At 37.5% G+C, this 21,256-nt stretch overlaps 1 protein-coding gene across 4 annotated transcripts in view; it reads left to right on the forward strand.

Annotated features, from left to right (window-relative positions):
* Nucleotides 1-237: 237 nt before the first annotated feature.
* Nucleotides 238-21,256, forward strand: part of COL19A1 (collagen type XIX alpha 1 chain) — a 190,921-nt gene continuing 169,902 nt past the window's right edge. For 3 of the 4 annotated variants that reach the window (XM_017826692.1, XM_017826710.1, XM_017826717.1), the window contains exons 1-4: nt 238-326; nt 2,467-2,596; nt 11,033-11,107; nt 11,592-11,691. In XM_017826692.1, the coding sequence (XP_017682181.1) occupies nt 2,503-2,596; nt 11,033-11,107; nt 11,592-11,691 (269 nt within the window). In that variant the 5' untranslated portion in view covers nt 238-326; nt 2,467-2,502. Of the gene's footprint in view, nt 327-1,452; nt 1,492-2,466; nt 2,597-11,032; nt 11,108-11,591; nt 11,692-21,256 lie in introns of those variants that run through there. The other variant, XM_017826702.1, reaches the window with a different exon arrangement.

Here is a 21,256-nt window from a genome sequence, read left to right on the forward strand (position 1 = left end):
AGTCTAATTTATAGAACTGTGGTGCACCGGTTTTTTTGGGGAGGTAGTAGGAAGAATTAAAAAAAACATTTCTTACATTGTTACCTGTCTTGGGATATACACATATGATTATGTAGAATCTGTGTCTGGGTGGCTGTTTGTCCTTTCTTGCAGAGTATTCTTGCTCACTGAGTGGGAGGGTCACACTGTATGAGACTAATAAGGACAGAGCTGCATCCCCCTCTACCACTCTTTGGAGACTTACTCCAGCAACTCCTCAGCACTACAGCAGCTCTGTACAGGCATTTTCAGTGCTTCCGGGGGACAGAATAATATAAACATTAAAGGTAAGCAACTCATTATTTGTAGTCAATTCTCTAAACATATCACATGTGCACACATACACACATACTACACTATTCCTGGCTTGTTTTGTGGTGGTTTTGTTCGTGGGTTTTTGTTTTCCAAAATAACCATTTAAGTTTATCACTGCTAATATTAACTATGTTTTGTATAAACATGATGTACACTGTAAGTTTTTAATGCACTGCAATCAGTCTATGCTATAGTATGCTTCTCATGACTCTGTAAATACATTGTATATGTTAGTGGGTGACTATAGGTATATGCAAAGATATGCTAATAGAAACAGCCCTATTAAATTAGCAGTAATTTACAAAACTGATTAAACTGTTGCAAATTGCCACAATTCTGACTGTGCATGTATTTACCTTTAAAAACCTACCTATTAGTGTGTGCCCTTGTAATTAGCTCGCGTACCGGGTGGCCTGCACGCAGTTAGTCGAACACGCCGGTGAGTGAGCTGCGGCAGCGAGTGCCCTCCGAGGAGGGGGCACCGCGCCGCGCAGCAGCTGCGGGGCAGAGCCGGGGATGCCGAGGGGCGCGTCCCGCCGGGCTGGCACCAGCGCTGCCGACCCCGGCCCGCTCCCGCCCGCGGCGGCCCCTCACCTGCGGCCCCGTGCAGGTGCCGGCGCGGCCCCGCCGCAGCGTCCGGCGGCACCGGGGCTCCCCCGCCCGCCGGCGCCGCCGGCCCGAGCGGGATCCTGGCTCCGCTCCGCCCCGGGGCCGCATAGGAAGCGTCGGCGGGCGCTGCCCCTCGCTCGGCTCGCCCGGGCCGGCCGCTCCCGGCGCCGCAGGAGGGTCCGGGGAGACGGGGCGGCGGCGGCGGGGGGGCCCGACAGCGGGGCCGGGGGCGCGGAGCCGAGAGCTCAGAGAGCGAGCTCCGGCTGCGGGGCGGGGGCGCTGCTCGGGCTCCTCGCCCAGCCCCGCCGCCCAAGCTGTCCGCTTGCCTTTCCGCCTGGAGTGCTGGACCTTCCCTCCGGCAAACCCGGTTCGATCCGAGACAAATGAAGCTGCCGGCACTGCCGAGTTAAAATCTGAGCTGCCGAGGGCTCGGGTCGCTCCGCAGGCGCCCCGTGGGCTCCGGAGCGCCGGTTGAGCGAGGGAGCGGAGCCTCCCGGAGCCCCCGGCGGGAGGGGACCAAGCCTGGAGGTGCGGCGGCAGCAAGGGGGTGGTGATGCTGGTTGTTAGAGCCCTTCAAAAAACGAGTCCTCTGAAGCGGCAGCTCTAGTTATTTCCCGATGCCTGCTTGCAAAGCAGGTGCAGGAAATTAAATGATAATGTTATTTGAACATATATTGGCTTCGCTGCTGGTGGGGAGGCTGGAAAAGTTAATGATGGTGCAGTTGCTGTCAGTGCATGTGACTGACAGAATAGCTCTGATGATGAATAAGGTGCCCTGTGAAAATAATTATTAAAATTGCATCTTAGTTATGTGTTTTGCTTTTCTTACAGAAAATGATTAGATTAGAATTAGATTAGAATAATATTTGCCATTTTCTGTGTGTCATTAAATCTGCATGTATCTATGTGTCGCGGTTGACTTAGAAGAAAAGCTGAACAATAAAAGCTATGTTCTTGAAGCCAGACTGTACATTTGTGAGATTTTAAGTGGCAATTAAATATAGGCTACTTGCATATTTTGCAAGGTAAAGAAACAGCATATTTTGGTTTCTGTTGTGCTTAAACTGAAAAAACCGCATGTTGTTCTTTGTTCAATTTGAAGACTACTTCAGCAGTAGTAGTCTTCAAAGTCACTGGAAGTGTTGTGACACCAAATAGTTTAGCTAATATATTGAAAATTAAAAAATAATTTGGGGAGAAATATAAAATTATTAATCACTAATTAAATGGAAAATCAGGGCCTTTACAACTAATATATCTGAGTTAGTTTTTCTAAGGTGTTACTTTGAAGTTCAATAAAGAACTAAAAAGGAGTATATTTGTCATTTATTTCTAAATTGACATAAGACGTTTTGTAGCTCCTTAAGCAGATAAATTATACACTTGAATGTTGCTAGCAACTTTCTCTTCACAGTTAAGAAATTTTTGTTTGCAGCTTTCTGATGGAGTAAGGCGAAAAGAATAAGACGAAACTGTTCTAAAAATGCTTATTTTCTGTTTCAGATTTGTAGCTGATTGTTCATATGTGTTCAGGGGGAGATGAACTTCATTGGATCCTGCATAATTTGGCTTTGTATGGCAGTCTTCCTCCTCCTTCCTGTTTCTACTTCCGTGGCTGTGAGTGACCAGACAGGTACTTCCACTTTTCTTGCCCATCACAGACCAAAGGCATAAATCTCAGTACTGAAAAATTTCTACCAGATAGCAACAGCACATGGAAAATAAACAGTATGAGGAGATAAAATTATACAAGATAATGTAAATCTTTTTTTGTAGAATGTCCTAGGTTAGAAGCAGTTTCAAAATAGCCTTCCTGTGCTTGGAAGAATCGTGCTTGGAGGCAGTTGTAGATCCTAGGAGTTTTGTTTTGTCCTTTTTTTCCGTACCATACAAACCAAGATTATAAATCAAAGTTTGCGAAACTTTTGTGAACAAAGTCACGTGGCTTTATTATAGCAGACTAGTTATCACACTGACTTAAACGATACTACAAAGATCTGTATCTATCTTAGACAAAACCTTGTGCCTAGTGGGGAAAAGGAATATAGTGATATTTTCTAACTTAAAAGCTGTTACCCATATTCTGCAAATATTCTCATACGTCTTTGTTTTCTTCCTTCTCTGTCCACATGTTATCTAGAATTCTCACTTAAACTCTACAGTAACTCTCCAGGGTGTGGTAAATTCTGTCTTAAAGGCACGTCATGTGTGCTTCTCACATGAGGAATGTCAGTTTTCTGGAATTGCTCAGCCTCCACACATACCTCAACTTTCTATAAATTTCTTACATTTACTGGCAAGAAGAACATGCTTATTGTTATTTAAATGAAGTACTTTTTTTTCAAAAATTAACTTAACTTTTAGTAATGCTGTTTTTTCCAGAAATCTGATGAAAGATAATAGAAGCTATACATACACAAAAACTTTGAATTTCAATAGCACATTCGAAACTCAGGCCCAAGAAATTAAAAAAATCAGTGACTAGGATAATGATCCTTTTACTACTCCTGGAAACTATAAGTAGTAATATTGAATAAATAATAAGTGTAATGTGTGGGCTCTCAGGTAAGAGTAATGCATTGTGAAGAGTCTGAATTTAAGTCAAAGATTTCTTTCCCTTATATTTTTAGGGCAGCGAGGCTAAGTGCTCTACTGATGAATTATTCTTAACCCCTGTGAGAGAACAAAGCTACATCATAGCTGTAAAATCATTCTATTCAACTGTTTGAAAAAAGCAAAATAGGTTGTATTTTCTGTCACTGCTAGCTGGTTAGTTGCAGAAGGGAAGTTTTTAAAAGTGCTAAAATGGTGTGAGTGCAGAAGGTTCCCTAACAATATAAATGAATAAATGGAAACTTGAAAAATGTTAAAACAAAATTCCAGGAAGAATTTTCTCTTTTCTTCTATATTCTTTTTTTCTTCATAAAGAAAATATGTCTTAGTAAATGTTGGACATATATGACAGGTACATTGAACTGCTAATATACAGTGAATCTGAACTCTGCATTACATTCTGTTAGAAGTTAGTGCCTAGGCAGCCAGCAGTGAAGTTGCAGTTTTCCTTAACCTGATTGTCACAAATGGATCAAATATGGGTCCAATTGAACCACTAGGAAGAAGAGAGATTGAACTTCTCCTGTGAATAGCTGATGGTGTGCAATTGAGAGATGCTTCTGCAGTTTGTGGAGATACAGGCAGATGGTGAGGAATAACAAGTAGATAGCTGCCAGCTTGAGCAGCTCTGCCAACAGCAGGGAATAGGCTCAGAGTGAAGCCTTAAGTTGATAATGGGAAAGAGACTCTTCTAGAGTCTGTAGGTATGGTTACTGTCCAAAAAAGAAATACAACTTGTAGACCAGTAAGCAGGAGTTGAGAAAAAACGAACCCAGTAATGGAGCAGCAGTAAAACAAATAGAGATCTTTCTGCAAACCTTTTGTTAATCTGCCCTGCTCAGCTGACACGAATACTCTGTATTGCAAAGTAGTCTTGCTACAGTTTGATAATTTATATGCAGATGAATCTGTTACAAATTGGAAATATGCTCACTTCAAGAAGAGAGGAATAGCTAACCTCTTTTTTTTTTCCTCCTCCTATCTTGCATTAAGACACTCTAAGTCATTCTTTCTTTTGTCTTTGTTCTCTCCTATGCACCAGTTCTGTTTGGATCAGCATCTGTCCCTCAGTATCTGCCTAGATGATCCTTCAACAACATATGCATAGCATTTATTTCTCACTGTGCTAATATGAAAGCCTTTCCAGTAAAGCAAATTTAGAGACAATCTGGGATTATTGTATTTACATCCTGAAATTTATCACCTGATCTACTTCATTCTAAAGGAATGGCTTTGAAATTCATGAAAAAGTGTGAATTAGAGTTAATTTAAGGGTGATGAGGGAAAGAAGTATGTTAGGGAAAGGATTAACTTGTATGTATATGTAGGGGAGAGCTTTCTGAGCTGGCATGCCAAATATACTTATTCTTTGGGTCAATATTGTAATAAATAACTACCAGTATTGAAAAAAAGGTCAGTGTGACAGAGTATGCTGGATCATCTAGGAGCAGTCCTCCTTAGGCTCTGAGTGTCCCAGTAACTGTTAGATTCACAGCAAGGATTTCTTTCAGTTCTTGCCTATCCAGAAGCTTTGCTATGCTGAATGTTCATCAGAAGGAAACACTCACTTCTCATGACAGAATATAGCAACTCTGAGGGAGAGGGTTCAGGAGTTTTCCACAATCCTGTTTTTGATCTGACTTCAAGAATATTTTGTTCATGTTGTCAACTTATTGGGAATATTTGGGTTTTGAGAGTGGATATGAGCTGTAGTGACACATGAAGTTCTAATTTAATCATTCCAGAATGCTCTATATTAAGAATATTAATACTCTGTCTCATTCCCAGATCATTGCTTCTTTTTCAACTTTGTTTTACAATTACTGTTTTTAAAGTCACTTGCTAACCCATGAAAAATGTAGTATAAGCAAAGTCCTGGGACTGTCAGGCATGGTGAATTTCCATTGCCTTTTGACATGGAATCCGTTGTGAAAAGTATAGGCTCTAGGTTATAATTTTGGATAGGCACTTTAGCCCAAATACAGAGTGGTTTCAAGTATGCAAATCTGTTCAGCTTTTTTGGTTTTAATGTTTCCAGTATAGCTAGATACTTCTCAAAATCAAGATAATGACTCTACAGTAGCTCTCATATATTCATATTTCTGATATTCCCATCCACCCTGACCTTGAATATTTCCAGGGATAGAGCATTTACCACCTCTCTGGGCAACCTATTCTAGTGTTTCACCACCCTTATCATGAAGTCTAGTCTAAGTCTAACCTCTTTTAGTTTAAAACTATTACCCTTTATCCTGTCACAACAGACCCTGATAGAAAGTCTGTCCCCATCTTTCTTACAAGCCCCCTTTAAGTACTGAAAGGCTGCAGTAAGGTCATCCTGGAGCCTTCTCTTCTCAAGGCTGAATGACCCCAACTCTATTGGCCTGTCTTCACCGGAGAGGTGCTCCAGCCCTCTGATCATTTCTGTGGCCTTCCTTTGCATCTGCTCCAGCAGGTCCATGTCGCTCTTATGGTGGGGCCACAGAACTGAATTCAGTCTTCCAGGTGGGAGGGTCTCATGAGAGCTGAGGGGCAGAATCCTCTCCTTCGACCTGCTGGCCATGCTTCTTTTGATGCAGCCCAGAATACAATTGGCTTTCTTGACTATGAGCACACACTGTCAGTTCATCTTCAGCTTTTCATTCACAAGTATTCTCAAAGCCTCCCTGTCATGACTGCTCTCAATTGCTTCATCCCACAGCCTGTTTTGATACTGGGCATTGCCCTGACCCATTGTGCAGCACCTTGCACTCGACCTTGTTGAACCTTCTGAGATTCCCAAGGGCCCACTCGTTGAGCTTCTCCAAGTCCCTCTGGATGACATCCTATCCTTCAGGTGTGTCAACTGAACCACTCAGCTTGGTGTAATCTGCAAACTTGATGAGCATGCACTGGATCCCACTATGTCATTGATGAAGACATTAAATAACACTAGTCCCAATACAGACCCCTGAGGGACACCATTTGTTACTGATGTCCATCTGGACATTGAGGAGTTGACCACTATCCTCTGGATGTGACTGTCCAACCAGTTCTTCATCCACCAAGCAGTCCACAAATCAAATCCCTATCTCTCCTACTTAGAGATATTGTAGGGACTATGTCAAAGGCCCTGCAGAAGTCCAGATAACATCCATAGCTCTTCCCTTGTCCACAGATGTAGTCACTCTATTGTAGAAAGCCACTAGGTTGGTCATGAAGACTAGCCCTTGATGAAGCCATGCTGGCTGTCTCAAATAATATGAAGTCCTGTTTTTCACTAACTACTCTTCCTTATGGGAGAATAGAGTTTCCCAGAGTCTAGTATGAGTATCCTAACCCTTGAACTCCATTAGTTGGGATTTCTTAATTCTGTCTGCCAAAGCTGTTTGTTACTTTCATAACCATGTAAATAGTCACCAGACTTAAGTTGACTTCTTTACTTTATCATGTCTCTGTCATGCTTTTTCCCACCCTTGTCTTAATTAACACATATGTTGTAATGTAACATGATCTGGTTTACAGAGTAAAAAAGGAGTAAAAAAAAAAATTAACATCTCATTTCCTGCTGCCTCTATACTTGAGGCTACAGGTATGTAGGATTTCTGAATTCTTGACCTTATTTGAAAGCAGGTCAGCTGAGTCTGCTTAACTTTAGTACAAATACCTTTGGGGTGGACTCATTGGATGTTGTTGCTGATATTTGCATATGTGTTGCAAACTCTGAAGATTTTCCCTATGTCTATATAGTTATGAAGCTTTATCCAGTAAGTGTGAGACAAGTCTTGGCTAATATGTGTTTGTGTCTGAAGCTTGAGTCGACATAGGATGATGGGATATTAGGGCTTTGCTGTTTGGCCACATTCATTAGGCTGGTCATGCTTACTGATGGAAACTTCAGTGCCCTTGCAATGTGCATTTCAGTGGTGTTAGATGGCAGCTGAAAACTTCAGCTGAACATAAAATTTAATTGTAAAGTAGCATGTAGGTACTTGCAAAGTGAATCTAGCCATTACAGGTTACATTTGATCTGGAAAAGCCAAGAGTGCTTATTGGAAGTTACGGTTCATAATCAGGAATTGCACACAAGAGATGTCTTTAAGAGAGACTGAAGCATGCTCCAGAGTTCCTCTGTCCTCGTTTGCTTGGAATGGAAAGCTGAGCGTGGTGCTTAGATGGAAGTTGCAGTGTCCTTCAACAGGTGTCCTGATTATTCCAGGAATTAGGAATATGTCATTGCATGTTGCAGCAGATATGTTTAGATGCAATGCTTTTTTTTTTTGTTTTTCGTAATTCGATTAGAAAACAAACAAAAAATTCTTACTATTGTTTTACTGGAAAGACAGAAGATCAGTGGTCTGTGATGTATCTGCTTGGTCCACATAAATACATATTTTCAAAATGATGAGGTTGATTTTATATTAATAGGCTCATATGTAGAACTCATTGATTTATAAATATCAAGGTCTAATTTGTCTTATGGATAGGTGAACTCATTAATTTATAGATATGTTACCTTGACATTTGATGTCACTGTTTTAATATGAAATTTTTAGTTCAGTCCACACAAATGCAGTTTTACCATGTGCAGAGTAATCTAGTGTATAAATGTAAGTTCGTTCTTTTTACTATTTCATTAATTTTATAATAATGTATTCTAACAGGGCAGATAGGTTCATGGTTTCCATATCTGGATTAGCAGTAAGGGTTTGCCTGTTTCTTTTCCTTTCCTGAGTATCTTCACATAGACATTCTCTTTCAGCTACCCACAGGTTGAATGGGCAAACTGTCTGTTTTGTCTTGGGCTAAAGAAAATTTAAGGACCTTCCAGCAGTACTAAAAATTGTGGAAGAAGTTAACTGTACAAGCTGTAACTTAGAAAGAATTTTCATCAATCTATAGCAATGAAAGTCATCAGTCTTGGTATGGAGAGGGTTTGGTCTTATTATTTGAGAGGTTTGCCTTAGCTCTCTGGTAAAAAGAACAGCATTGGACTAAAGGAGTACATCAACAGTATGAGATAGAAGATTCATGGTAACCCTTTCAGTTCTTTGGGGGATATGGAATATAACCAAATATCTAACACTCAAATGGCCGGTTTATGCTGTGACTGTTATGCCACTGATAAAAATAGGTCCACAGTCTTTGGCATGTGAGGAATCATTGCTGTCATCTGAAGAACACAAAAATTAAGAGTTGAGTCTATATTTGGACTTGGAAGAAAGTGGCTGTGGGGAATAAGCTAAAAATTCCTAGTCTTTCACACTAAATCCTCATGTAAGTCAATGCTGAAAAAAAACAAAGCACACTTGTGTCCCAGGTTCTCTAGAGATTACTACATCAGTTTAGGGTAAAATCAGCAGTAAGTAATATCTGTCTGCTCTTACTTTAAGTACTGTCAAGAATTTAACCAAAAAGGGAATTTGCCCTGTAGTCTTTATCTATATATTGAAAAAAAACGTGGTTAGAAAACATGTAGATATAAGAAAAATTTCTGTCGATGTATGTCTGACGTGCTATTGTGGCTTCAGTTAAAAATGGCTTCCTTTACACCAACATATTTGTTAGAGCTATACTTACATAAACCTACCATAACTGCATTCCTTGTTTTAGAGTGGCAGTATATAGAAGTCTGTAGTTTAATAATCTTTATATCTGATTGACAATTGAGGTTTGTAGACTAAAGGGTATCTAAGGTGAACCTGTTTCTGTCCCATACTTGTGTGTATATATCAAATGGTGTATTGAAATTGCTATGTTACTATGTAAATCCAGTGAATGCTTTTCACACTACATAAAATTCCCTGCAAACCAAGAATGGTGAAAGATTTAATTTCAGAGATTTCAACATGAATATTCATTACAAATCTGCATCCTTTTTAGGGAAAAGGAATTTATGTTTTTTAATTCATATGCTTTATCTAATTCATCGTGAAACTATATCTGTCAGTATAGGAAAAATCATGTATATACCTGTATTTATGCATCTGTTTGAAGGAAAGAAAGAATTTATTCCGTAGAAGTACACTAATTTATCTGTGATGTTATTTGTAATTGTAGATTGTTACTTGTATTGTAATTGTAGATGTGAAGGACATGGAACTTAATGAATCTTACAAAAAAAAAAAGTGTCACCCGGTTTGTTCTTTAAACAATGACATAGCTTTCATTAACCATATTATCAGGAGGTGTCCTTATGTCTGTATTATATAATCTAGTTTCACTTTTACTAGTTATTTCCAATTAGCTCTTCTTAATGCAGACGAAAAAATGAAATATATTTAATAGCACTCAAGAGTTTTGAAGGATACTATGCTTTCTACATAACTACAGAATGAATGACAAATATCATGCTTTAAGATTACAAATAAAGCTATTTTGAATGCCAATGGTTGTCTGGATGCTGTTATGAAACACTTAAATATAGATAATTTTCAGGTTAATGGTAGGGCACTCCTTACTCTTTTCGTTGAACTGACACTTGAGAAAGCCTCTCGACCTTCGCTGTTCAGCAACTTCAGATATACCTTGGACATCTTTTTAGTTTCATTAGCTCACAGAGCTCTGTGCTTGATAAGCTCATAGGCCAAATATCATTACTTGTCATCGTTCATTTGCTGGTTTTATTAGGATTTAGCAGCGCTCTTTGCAAAACTTGTTAAAGAGTGAGCCCTATTTATTACCTATGCACCAAAACCTGACATTTTTCTGTATTTGCTTCTTAAAAGTGGGCATTCCTATGTGTCTGTTAAAAAAAGTAAAGAACTAAGATATTGTATATTAATAATACAGTTTTCAATCTAAGCATTCCATTAGATTTAACCTCAGAGTTTACCATGTTCCACAATTTAGAATATTCTACTTGTTTACCAAAATACTTTGATTCAGATGTACTCCCCTACTTAATTTTCAACCATTTTTTTTTAAATATAAGTATTGTTGGCATTGTTTGTTACACGATATGATTATAGCCTTGTTAATTCACATTTTGAAATTACCTACTGTTCCCTGAATTAACAATAGATTATTTTCATAGTAGTCAAGCATCTATGCTTTATTTTTTCATATTCATTAATAGGGGAAAAATATTTTCTAACAATATAGTCAGAAATTCAAAAAGAACTTAGAACAGATGTTATTGCTTTATAGAATGTTGTAGATGGAAACGGTGTGGTAACAGTTTAGTGTTTTTCTTCTGGTTGTATAGTTCATATGAACTTTAACCAGAAGCAGCTGAATTAAAATGAGGTAAAACTTGTATCTGCTCATATTCTTGTAAGTGTAGTATAGAATCTGAAATATCATTGCTCCTATTTAGATGTTGTAATTTGTTTTATAGCTGCTTTTCATATCCTAAAGAAACAAAAAGAAACATTCCTGTTAATATTAATATCACTATCATGATAGTGTTTTATGATTAATTTTAGTTTGATAGCATTTTATGATGTGTTCTGTTTTAAACTGTGTTCTCTTGAAGGTGCTGTGTGTCCTTTAATGAGAACAGCTCTCCGTCATCTCAAACAAATCAACAGAGACAGTCATGGTGTTTCAGGTAAATGACTGAGCTAGTGTCTATATTAGTTGGCTAGTAGTGTATGTAATCACAGTCTGACTGAAACTGGCTTTAAAATTGAAAAGACAGGACAGAATGCCACCCCCAAGCTCCAAAAGCTGCTGCTGTTGTTAGGAAAGTGGGATTAAAATCAGAATGTGTTGTTCTCGGGAAGTATTGCTTCAAGTTCGGCAGCCACGCTGATTTCCATAGTTTTTCCCAATGATCCCACATTCTTATCAGTTCAGATGATAAAAGGAAATAACAAATGCATTTCTCGGGTAGCAAAGTCATCTAACAAGTGAATTTTGCACAAATAGTTTTGTTAAAATGAATATTGAAATTTTCTCTGCCTTCAAGTATTGATTTTCGAAATAGCTTGTCAGTCTATATTCCAGAAAGTCACCAAGCATGCTAAGAGTCAGTATTTACTTCTGGTTTTTAAATCCCATTAAATTGTATCATATTGTGTCGTATTTTATAGGATTTGATCTGGCAGAAAGCTTTTCTTTGAGGCAAACACCTTGTGGAGGGGAAAAGATCTGTTTTAAACTGGGAAGTGCACCTCTCATTAGAGATACAAGGTAAGTAAGATACTACTTTAATCCTTAGGGACAGAGTTCAGACCCAATGCTACTAATTGACTGAATTAACTAATTAACTGAATAACTTAGCAGTGTATTCAAAGGACACAACAGAAAGCAGTACATCTTGTTTTCAGGGATTTTGATCTGTAACAGGTTTTTTTTTCTGTGGGAAGCATTTTGATTTTGGTGTGTTTTTCTTTTGGAATCCGGAAGTATCTAGGTAGTAAGTTAATTGTGAATATCACTTTCTCAAATCATGATTTTGATGCTGAAAACTCTATTGTTAATGCATAAATATTTATAAAACAAAGGAAAGAAATAACTTTCATGGTATGACAAGAAGTATTATGCTAATCTTCCCTCAGTGAAGTTGGCTGTCCTCTCATTACTGCTGGCAGGATTAAAAAGACAGTGTCACCATTTCTTTGAATGTTATTTTTTTTTCCTGGAATTGACATATTGCTTTTGAGCAGCAACAGGATGGTGGGTATTCATTGTTGAGGAGAAAGTAGGCAATATCCTATTCTGACATAGGGTGGGATGAAAGGCAGAGACTGCATAAAAAATCAAAAGGAAGGTGAAAGAGAGTAAGGCATAATGGGACTGAATGGATTTAAGTTTGCTTCTGGACAAGGAAATGCCAAGAAGCAGTTAGGAATGCAGTTTCAGGTTCCCTGTACTCAGTGGAGCTCATCTCAGAGCTTCTTGGTTGTGTTGTGCTCTGAGTCATGGGACTGTGGTTTCTGTACAGCGTGTTCCTGTGATGATGAGGGAAGCAACTGTATTCCCATGTCTTCAGGTTGGGTATTTTCTGTTGCAAGAGGTCCGGCTCCAGCTTGCCTAGTTAAAAAATACACCTGGCTCTCGGGTTTCCCCTTTGCTTGGATCCTGGGCATGGCAAAGACAGACTGTGGGTAGCATGAGGCCAGGAAGGAGGAGGAAGAGAGTAATTGGAGGCACCCAGACACAAAACAGAATGATCTTATGGAGAGGAGCATGATGAAAGAAAGAGAAGCTAAATATCCTAAATTGCTAGATAGATTCCAAGTTTTTCTGACTTACTAGGTACTGTAAGTGCTAAATGGTTATGCTTTTGTAGTTTTGCAAAGTTAAACTAATCATGGTCTTTTTTAAATACCATGGACATTAGCTATTAAAGAAAAAATTACTAAAGATAAAGATAAAATTCCTTGACATAGGAAGTGCTCTTCTTTTATTAGGACCTTACCAATATTATCCATATTGCCTTTAGAAGAGGAGCAGGAGAAATTAGGTACCTCCCATAAAATCTTTACTAAAAATGTAAGTTTGTTAGTAAGAAAAATTTCTTTTGAAAACCCATTCTTAATTTTTCAGATATTTACAGATTTTTTTTTTCAATAAATGAGATTTTGAGGGAAACATGAGACTACCTAAGAGTAGAAAATCAAGGCAATAACAAAAACTGTGGAGCAGTTTTCCTTTATGAATAAGAAGCTAAGTAGCGCTAAGAAATGCATGTTACAAGCTGACTTTATTTTGAAACAGTAAGCAAATCAGTGGCAAAAATGGAGCAGACAGGAGCTATAAATTACAAAAGGGTGGATTATTTAAAATTCATATTACTTTGAGGGAAAATTAATGATTTGAAGTATTGATTTCTAAGAATTTCTAAGTGTTTTTGGAAGTAGTCTGAGAGGTGATGTTGAGGATAAAAAAATGTAAGATTTTTTTTCCCAGCTTTTATTAGTAGGCCTGAATACTAATGTCTGTGTTTTCTTTTCCTCTTTTAAAAGCAGTTTATTAGTGAAGGTAATGAAAATGGGGAATTCATACCATGGCTGATAGCTGTGACTTTACGAATGTTAACTCTTAGGGAAGTTAATACTTTGCTGACTATTAAGTTAATACTTGAGAAAACTGCAATTTTTGTTTTATTTTTTTTTTAAAACTTTATGGAAGAGGAGAGAAATCTAAGTTCTTTCTTTATGTATTTTATATCTTCTCTTTATCTCTTTCCTGTATTTTATCAGCTTTTTGAAAGGAGTCGAAAATTGCTAGTTTTTCTTCATTGTCCGTGTAACGGGCAGAGGTTAAAGAACTTCAGTGAAGGGTGAACCTGGATGGCAGGTGGTTTGGCTTTAATTGTCTCGGTTCTCCTGTTCCTCTCCTTCCCTGTTGTTGTCTTCCATGTGTCCTCATTAAGGAAAAGCTAAAATCTTTCCTGTTTCCCCTAAAAATATGCATATCTAATGGATAAAATGTTTAGGTGGATGAGGCAACTGAGATGATTATTAATAAAATAAGCATATCCATGCTAACGTATAAATATAGTTTGGCTGAAAATTAATATCTCATTATTGATGAGAATAAGGTACAAGATAAGATTTTCAGTCCACTTGTTGTCGAATTAAGTAGTGCCTCTTACATATATCTTCCTGAACAATAGAAGGGTTCAAAGTATTTTCAATAACATTCAAGCACTGAAAAATTTCCATTAAATCCTAATACTTCATGGCAATAGTCTCGCTCATGCTTTTTTAACCTTTCTTCACAGAAATGCATGTAATTAAAAGTAAATTCTATTCCTAATTAACGCAGTTTGTTAAATATATAATGACTTTCTGTTGTTGCGATTACACTGTGGTTCCAGACATCGCGTGTTATTAGACGCACACAAGTTTTCAGGATCGTTCTCCCTCAGAAAATATTTTAGTAGACGTGGTGAGCAGTAAGAAGCAGAACAGTGTTTGTTATCCATCCTGCAGGAAATTGAGAGTATCTGATTAAGCTGACTAGCAAGTATCAAGTAACTTGGCACATCTCCTCTTGCATTTCATTCGTTCAGTCGTAGTGTGGGTAATAGAAAGCTATGCTGTGCCATTTTTCTTCTGTGATGCCATTTTGGTTTTTTTCAATGGACCTGGAATAGTGTTGCACCTATTTATATGTTGTAAATAATTTACAATGCTCTGTCAGCTTGGGAAATTGATTACATTTATTTATACTGGATTTAGTTATAGGTCTTTGTCTCTTTCTGTGATAGAGTTCTGTACATATTTTGTTTTGTGATAGGAGATGGATAGCTTTTATTATGTTCCATGTAATTTGCTGTTAAATATTAATGTAATTCCAGTAATATTTTCTGGATTAAAGTGTGATTTTAAAAGTAAAATACTTAATTATTGCAGTGCTTACGCGAACTTTAATAGAAGTTCTCCCTGAGGAAAGTAGTGTAACTGAGCCTTTGAATCGTAAAGAAATTCATAGGAAAATACTGTTATGCAGACAGTCTAATTATGTAGTCATAATCACACCATAGAATCATAGAATAATCATAATTGTATAATGTTTTACTTTTATTTCAACAAATAAATTGTAGAGTCATATTTTTTTCTCCACAGTTTAAAATGTACTGCCTATGTAGTATATTCCAGTGTGGTATAGATTTTTCTGACAAAAGCAGCACAGGGCTCTGTGCTGATAGCAGCTCCATTAGGTCTGCCAGCAGTATTCAGTACTTCTGGACATGAAGCCTTTTAGGCTCATCTTTGTTATTCACTTGCCTTAGAGTAGATAGCACTATGAAGAATTAATTTCACTGTCTTTCCCTGGAGATGCATGAGATGTCAGCTGTTCCTCATTCTCACTTTTCTGGGTTGCTGGTGGGCCATTTTTTTCCTCTTCTGAAAGCGCCAATAAAGGAGATAATAAGTTGATTTCATCTGAGGTTCTGAAGTTTTGGAAATGGATGTTAATGATTAGCAAATCTTCATGGCACTGTCACAGCTTTCTTATTTTGTAGTTTGTTTGGCTTGACAAACCATATTAATTTACTGAGGAGATTATCATAGCTGGCTGTTAAATGATCTGAGTTACAGCACTTGGGATCACTCTCACGACTCTTTTAGGAATTCTTCCCTTTCATTCTAAGATACTACAAAAGAGCTTGGATTTTGACTGTATTTGGACTACTGAGCTCCACTAGCAATGTTGTCACTCACTGCTGCCAGAAGAGCTGTGGTCTGGCCCATATTTCAGGGAAAGTGTTTCACCTCTTTGTGATGTCTAGTTACTGGAGGCAGAAATACTGTTCCCACTTGTCTCAGTAAATTCCAGGCTGGAGGATTCTTTCTGCTAAGAACAGAAATTCATGATGAAAGAACATTTATGTGGGGGTTTCTGTTCATTTTTAGTGCTAACCTTTTTAATCGCAAAAAAATGTGGAGGGAATTCCATTTTGTAAAGCACAGCTGGCATGAAGTGAGGCAGTTTCTGTGCTCACTGTTAGAAGCCTTTTCATGATTAGCAGTATGCTTTCCCAAAGGCCCCTATCTCTAGGTGGCTTTGCAACTATTTACTTTGCTGTATGTTCTCTGGCTGTATCTGCTGAGACCTCCCTCTTCACCAAACTAAAAAACCAAGTTCCTTTCATATGACTTCAGCTGTTAGTGAAGGTCCTCATGGGCACGATTTTTTATTAATTTTGCACATGGCACGTGTTTTGGGCAGCAGAGTCAGGTTTAACAGTCTTCTTAAAAATATTTTTTAAGATATATTTTTCTTAAATATAGTATAGAGTAGATAGATGTGAAAATCACCAGTTTCCAAAAGATTTCATCAAAAACTTTTAAAACATTGGCCGAACATGGCAATGGGTTGTTACTCCTATTTGGAGGCAGTAGTTGAAATTATTCAAACCAGCTTTTATCTGTGCTTACACAAAGTCTTGCTAGCCTTTGCTCTGTTAAAATATTAGATGGTTATGTAAGAAACCACCTTTCCTTTACTGTATCATGTATTTATTTAAGATCTTTTGAGCAGTTGGAGCCAACAGTGCCAAGACTGAAATGTCTGGTATTTTGGTTGCAGGGTATTTTCAAGAAAAGAGCCTTGTTTTTGGAATTTGCTTCCTGAGTGTGGGAGCCTGAATGTAGTAAAAATCTTGATGGTTTTTTCAGGTCTTTCACATCAGTGGATCAGAAGCTGTAGTGATTTAGTCTTTTTTTCCAATTCTTTTTGAAAGGTACTGAAATAGTGTACTTTGTGTTTATTTCCAGAAACTTGAAAACTTACTGTATTTTATAAATTGAAAAGAAGGAAAATACAGTGATTACTGTTGAAAGAGCAAATTGGTGCTGTACATACCATTTAAATACCAGTTATTTAATTTCATAACTAAGGAGAAAACTGTGGCCTCTTACCATGAAAAATGACAGAACAATGCTTCTTTTAAAGAATAAACACATGTGAATGTTTTTGTGCATATTTGGGCTTATTTCTGCCTCATAATTTCAAAAGAAACATGCTAAGTTCTTTTCATAAGATTCAAAATTAAGGTATTAATGGATTGTAGTTTCTATATTGAGCTTGAATCATCCTATAATTTAATATGCAATTTACTGCGCAGAAATAATTGGGAAAGCAAAAGTAAAGACAGACAGGGGGCAGAGGGGAAGAGTACGTGTGCAAAAAAGTCTGGTATTTACATTAAAAGCAGGCTGTGAGGGAACAGAGAGTTAGAAAATCTATTTTAATTATGCCACTGACTGTAACAAATTGGAATTCTTTGATCTGTAGTGTGTTCCCCCAACAGTGCAGTGCTTAGTGGGGCAGTGTTGTACCAGTTGAATTGGTAAGACAGTGTTGGATGAAGCAGATTGTTTCTTTTCCTTTTTTCCCCAGTGATGATGTTCTTGTTGTAAAGCACTTGCAGATAAAGGGAAGGGGCTTTTGGGAGGTGTGTATTTTAAGGACACTTGTACACAACAGGAGTGTGGAGGAGACCAGCAGTGTTTCTGTGGATACCCATGTGCCTCATAGTTCAAGATGAAACTTAAGGCAGCATTAAGCAAATCACAGAAGCACCAAAGGAAAAAATAGTAAAGGCAGTTTACTTTTCTAACATAAAGAACTTTCCTTAATTTGGAAAACATGTATTTCATTGTTATTTTTGTCGTTCTGACTTTGTTTTAAGGGAAAAGTCTGTCCAGTCTGAATTATTATTTGGAAGAAAATAAAATTAGGAGCTCGCTTTCACAGCACTCGGCTCCAGCTCTCAGCCTCATCTCACTTTCTCCACATAAGCATCAGCCTCTGTGGTCAGTGAGGGTGGTGGCTGATCCCTGTGGCTGTGTGATCTCCAGCAATCACAGCTGATAAGGAGCAAGATAGCGTTGCCAGGGCTGGGACCAGCCTGACCTTAGCTTAAACAAACCCTGAAATTGTACCTTCAGTTTTTAATGGTTTAACCTGCCCTGTGGAAAACATTTCCAGTCTTCTGATTAAAACAACAGCATCTGCAGTATCTAAGCAATTTCACTTCTGCTATATATTGCTGTAGGGAATTCCTTTCTATTTTTATCTGATATGGATGCCAAAACTATTTTTCAGTTTTCTTATTGGATAAGATAACAAAATCTAAAACATATACTGTCATAGATACTGAAGTTGCTAGACAAAGCTATTGTGTTATTAGATTTCTAGATTCAGCAGAAGCGATTTACCTGGCTACTTCTCAATGACCTTTGAAAAAAATTGGACACAAATTCTGCCATAGGTTGTTCAATTTACCAGCAGAAGAGAGCCTTAAGTGATTCTAGCCTTTGGGGAACTTTCAGGAAAGTTTACGTCTCTTACTCCCTGCCAAACATGCTGACTTCTAAAATCTTTGCAATGTTGTCTTGGTTTATCTTGGCCACTTTTTTTGAAGCAAAAGTCTCTTAAAAGTGAGTACAAGGAGGACGCAGATATAAGTCCATATGAGATCTGCGTTTGATAGACTTAGAACAAAAGTACAGTTCCAAAATCAGTACAGTTGAAGATGCTTGGAAAACCAGAATAGCTATGGGTATATACAGCCATGATATATGCAACTAGAATTCAGTGATATGTACTGGGCATAATGCATGCAGCTGAGGATAGACTGTAGCCCTATTATCTTGTAGGATAAAGTTAGAGACTGAAAGATCATTTATCAGTTTTGCTGATTGAGCTGAGAGAATTCAAGTGTCTTTATAAAATGCATATAATTTCTCTAGCTGAAGCAATGGTGCCATGTGCTTCAAAAGTCATTTATCAGCAGACTGTGAAAAAAATCCCAAACAACCCTGTAATAAATCATGTCTTTCTTTTTCTGGCGTTTGTGATTTAACACTCTGTGAAAGCTAGTTTGCTTTAGCTATGCTGTCAGGCATTTCTCCTCTTAACTAAAGTTGTACCTACAAAAAGATTGTTTGTGCTGATACATCTGTGTTTATACTGGAGCTTTGTTGTTTAAACATGTCATAGAGATATCGTGCCCTTCCTCCACCTTGCCTCTGAGTTTTTTATATTTTATGTCTAAAAATAGTTCATGATCTGTCTCACAGTGAAACTGTCTGGTGTTTTTTCTTCATTACACTGATTTTCATTTATTTTCAGTTGGGTCTGAGAGATTTTTGGCCTCTAGCATTTCTATGTGAGTCACTCTTTGCAGTTTTTATCATCATGCTGTGAAATATTTTTTACTTAACGGTGATAAAGTGACAAATTTTTAAAAATACTTCGTTAGTTTTGCTGGAACAGTACAGACCATGCTATGGGTTTTTCTCTTGGAGGTCTGTATATCAACTTGAGTTCAGTCATAACTGTATACAGTTTGCTGATTGCAGTCTTGTCTGTCTCAAGTCAATATTTTTTATGCCACAAACTCATTTATAAACTTGGAATGATGAAATAAACTTCAGCTTGTAGAATGATCTGTAATCTCTAGAAACAAGTCTTGATGTACAGCTATTGGTGTATTAACAGAACCATGTGCAAGAGATAATGTTATTTTTGGATTTAGTCAGTGTGACTAGTTGTAGTATCTTAGAATTCTATTTTGAAATAATAAATCCTAAAAATACTCTGGGATTGGGCATGACAATACAGGCCTCGAATAACTTGTTGATAGTTCCTAATATGGCATTATGCTTTTAATGTTCACGCGAAAATGACTGTATCTTTTATTTTGGGGATTAGACAGCTAATTATTAATACACCTGTAGTAGTAATGTTAATGTTAAAGTCCTTGATGAACTTCGATTTACCTTTTTTACTCGGTTTTCTTTGTGAACTCTGCTGAGAGTTCTGCTTAGAAAATTTTTTTCACTGAAATGTTTGTAAAGCACTGGAACAGACTGCTCAAGGGTGTGGTGGAATCACCATCCCTGGAAGTTTGCAAAAAAATTATGGATATGGCACTTGAGGACGTGTTTTATTTATGAACATGGTGCTCGTGCTAGGTTGATGGTTGGACTTGATGATCTTAAAGGTCTTTTCCAGTCTTAATAATTCTGTGAACGTTTAGTAAGAAATGTGCATGCTCATAATGTATGGTGAACAGTGTTGATTTACTCGAATACTTTTGAATGCATATTTTGCTTTAGACCACTTCTGAGAAGTAACAATACAGACAGCGTCATCAAGGTGCTGTAACTCCATGCACACTTTTTTCCCCCTCTTATTGGATCTGTCTCTTAAGCAAGTGGTTCAGAATTCTAGATGACTGCCAGTTTAAATTAATCTATGAAACTAAACAAAAAGTATAATAGTATTCACCAGGAGCATATACAGTAACAGGAACTGTTTGCCAAGACTTGGAGAGAAGAAGTGCCCTTTTAGCTCCAATTCTTTGCGCTCAGGACCCTTCATGGTGGATGCACTTACCTTGTAGTATAGTACATACAAGTGCAGCATTAAATTATCTCTCTTGCTCAGGACTGATATTTAGCAGCAACTTGCACAGAATGAGTAGATAATGCTCATTCATTTTATAGATAAAGGTGGTATTTGGAAACAAGGAATTTTGGGAACTGAGTCTTCTACTGCAGTAGTTTGGGGGTTTTTTGGTTTGGGGTTTTTTTGTTGGTTTTGTTGTTGTTGTTGTTTTGGGTTGGGGGGTTGTTGTTTTTTGGGGGGGATTTTGTTTGGTTTTTTGTGGGGTTTTTTGTTTGTTTGTTTTGTTTGCTTTTTTGAGTTTTTTTTGGTTGGTTTTTTTTCAATATCTCCTGTGAAATTAAGTCACTGAGTATTGAGAATGTTTAACATATGACATTATATTCCTTGCTGAACTGTGGACAATATGTGATAAAGACAGTAACTCGCAAGAATAATCATATGGACAGAGGCACTGGAAGAAAATGTGCTACAACAGGACCAAACATAAAAGCTAAGTTGTAGCAGTAGTTTAGTAATGAAACTGTATGAGATGACTTGAATGTCTGAAAAGGAAATGCTGTCAGATATGTGTTAACTCAAAAAGACTTTAAAATGATTTCTTATTTTGATAGGTTACTTTCCTTTCCACACGACTTTCTTTAAATTTAGAAAGTGATAAATAATTGTATTACTGTTAGTATGTGGGGACAGATATGCTATGCTACCAGGAAATTACATAAGCTTAAGATTGTGAAAGTGTTAGGAGCACTAAAAAAACACTTTGTGATTCAAGATAGCTGATATGATTTCATGGAAAGGAAAGTCACGACTCATTAACTGATTAAGAGTTCTTGAAAGATCAAAGTTATAACACAGCCTTGCTTCTCTTTTCTCCTTAAAA

The sequence above is a fragment of the Lepidothrix coronata genome, unplaced genomic scaffold (genome assembly GCF_001604755.1).
Source record: "Lepidothrix coronata isolate B3197 unplaced genomic scaffold, Lepidothrix_coronata-1.0 Scaffold4, whole genome shotgun sequence".
Classification (NCBI taxonomy): Eukaryota; Metazoa; Chordata; class Aves; order Passeriformes; family Pipridae; genus Lepidothrix; species Lepidothrix coronata.